This window comes from Belonocnema kinseyi, chromosome 2 (genome assembly GCF_010883055.1).
Source record: "Belonocnema kinseyi isolate 2016_QV_RU_SX_M_011 chromosome 2, B_treatae_v1, whole genome shotgun sequence".
NCBI lineage: Eukaryota > Metazoa > Arthropoda > Insecta > Hymenoptera > Cynipidae > Belonocnema > Belonocnema kinseyi.
Genome location: NC_046658.1, coordinates 182,739,670 through 182,742,080, shown reverse-complemented (window position 1 = coordinate 182,742,080; position 2,411 = coordinate 182,739,670). Strand labels below are relative to the sequence as shown.

The window sequence follows — 2,411 nt, the reverse complement described above, 5'->3', positions numbered from 1 at the left end:
AATAATTAAACTTAAAAATTTATAAAAACATTTTTTTAAAGCACGTGGGCGTCTATTTTAACAACAAATTGATAAATCAAAACTTTAAACATTATTTATTTATTTATTTTATAGAAATACTTTGCTGAGAGTAAAATACCCGTGCTTATAATATCAAATAAGAGTGATCTCGCTGAAGTGAAGCAGGAGTATCTCCTTCAGCCAGGGAGTTTCTGTAATAAGTATAAACTGATGCCGCCACAGCCTTACAGTATTTCTCGAACTGTTCGCCGAGAAATATTCGTCAAGCTCGCTACAATGGCAGCCTTTCCGTAAGTTTCTTTTTCACATTTATCTTAATTAGATTTTTAATTTTCACACTCTATGTATTTTACCCTTACAATATACAGTTGAGAAATGTAGAAAAGTATGATATGCTGTCAGAAAATTTAGAATGCTCGCACTTTTACAATCAAATTAAAATTAAGTGTTCTAAAGAGTTTAAGTGCCCGGAAAAATTCTCACGAGCATGATAATCTACTCGAGAATATAATCGAACTTTATGTGCTTGGAGAATTTAATGAGAATTTAGAAGCATTTTGAATTAGGATTTAAAAATTCGTATTTTCTATCTTTATTAATAATTTAAATGGCGCTTAATTTAAATGGTAAAAGAAGTCAAAGTAATAGAAAATATGTTATTATCTATATTCAGGGTTGCTACAATAATAATACAAACAAAATTTTGTTTCTAAATATATTTTAAAAATTTTGTAGATCAGTTTTCAATTCAAAAAGATAAATTTTTCACATAAAAAATTCATTTTTAACTAAAATGATCAATCTTCAACCGAATATATTAATTTTTAATCAAACAGTTGAATTTTCAACCCGAGCGTTTAATTTTATACGAAAAAAATACTAATTTTCAATAAATTATATGAATTTTCATCTGAAAAAAATATCCATTTTCAAGCGAAATTAGGATAGCAGGATGTCTATCCTACCAGTGAAACCTGAAAACCCTGGATTTGTCAGAGGAATTTTTTTATATCTGGACAAACCTGGAAATGTCAGGAATTCTTTTTTTATGTCGGGGAATTTTCTCACGAGCGTGCTTAATTTTTTTCTCTAAATTTCATTATAAAATTGAATAAAAATGATTTTTTATTTGTATTTGACTATTTTTTAAAAATTCGTTTTTTTTTCGTTTGAAATTAATTGTTTTAAATGAAAATTTAACTATTTTATTGTTGGTTAATAATTGACTGTCTTCTTTTGATGAATTGATCTGTTCTTAATTATAAGAATTAAATTCTTTTTTTGTTCAAATTATTATTATTATTATTTTTGTTTTTGCTGCTGAGAATGAAATTATTATTTCAGTTGAAACTTAAACTATTTTGTTAAAAATTATTATTTTTTTATATCATTTTTTTTAAACTGAAAATGTAATTATTCCAGTTAAATGTCCCATCAGTTTAGTTTAAAATTCATTTCTTTAGTTGAAAATTACTCTTTTTAACCAAAAAATTTAACTATTCAGTTTTTGTTTGAAAAATTATATTTTTTATTTAAAAATTCGTCTCTTTGGTAGAAATTAATTTTCTTGGTTTAAAATTCATCGTTTGGATTTAAAATTCAACGATTCCAATTCAAGAATCATAATTTTAGTAAAAAATTCATCAGTTTTGTTGAAAATTAATTTTTTTCATCTGAAAATTTGACTATTCCATTTTTAGTTGAAAATTGATATTTTTTAGTTCAAAATTCAACTATTTGCTTAAAATTTTTTTCTTTTTTTAGTACAAAGTTGAATTATTTTGTTGAAAATTCAAGTATTCCAGTTACATATTTATCATTTTATTTAAAAAATTATCTTTTTTTACTATTCCAGTTAAAGATTAATCAGTTTAGTTAAAAATTAATCTCTTTAGTTGAAAATTACTTTTTTTAACCAAAAAATTTAACTATTCAGTTTTTGTTTGAAAAATTATATTTTTTAGTTAAAAATTCGTCTCTTTGGTAGAAATTAATTTTCTTGGTTGAAAATTCATCGTTTGGATTTAAAATTCAACGATTCCAATTCAAGAATCATAATTTTAGTAAAAAATTCATCAGTTTTGTTGAAAATTAATTTTTTTCAACTGAAAATTTGACTATTCCATTTTTAGTTGAAAATTGACATTTTTTAGTTCAAAATTCAAATCTTTGTGAAATGTTTCAAATCTTTGCGATATTTTTCTGACATATTTGTTAGATCATTTAAATATTTTTTAAATATTTTAAGATTTTCGTGAAATATTAAAAAATTGATGAATGTTTATGATATCTTTCTAAAATCTTTCAAACTTTTTTCATCTTTGTAAAATGTTTAAAAGCTTTGCGAAATAATTTTGAAATTTTGGTTAAATTCTTTGAAAAATCTCATA

The 2,411-nt window shown here is 23.0% G+C and overlaps 1 protein-coding gene across 5 annotated transcripts in view; it reads left to right on the top strand.

Moving 5' to 3' along the window:
- Positions 1 to 2,411, top strand: part of LOC117167672 (mitochondrial Rho GTPase) — a 60,433-nt gene that overhangs the window by 41,168 nt on the left and 16,854 nt on the right. For all 5 annotated transcript variants that reach the window (XM_033352779.1, XM_033352780.1, XM_033352782.1 and 2 more), the window contains exon 11: positions 115 to 311. In XM_033352779.1, coding sequence (XP_033208670.1) covers positions 115 to 311 — 197 coding nt within the window. The remainder of the gene's footprint in view (positions 1 to 114; positions 312 to 2,411) is intronic.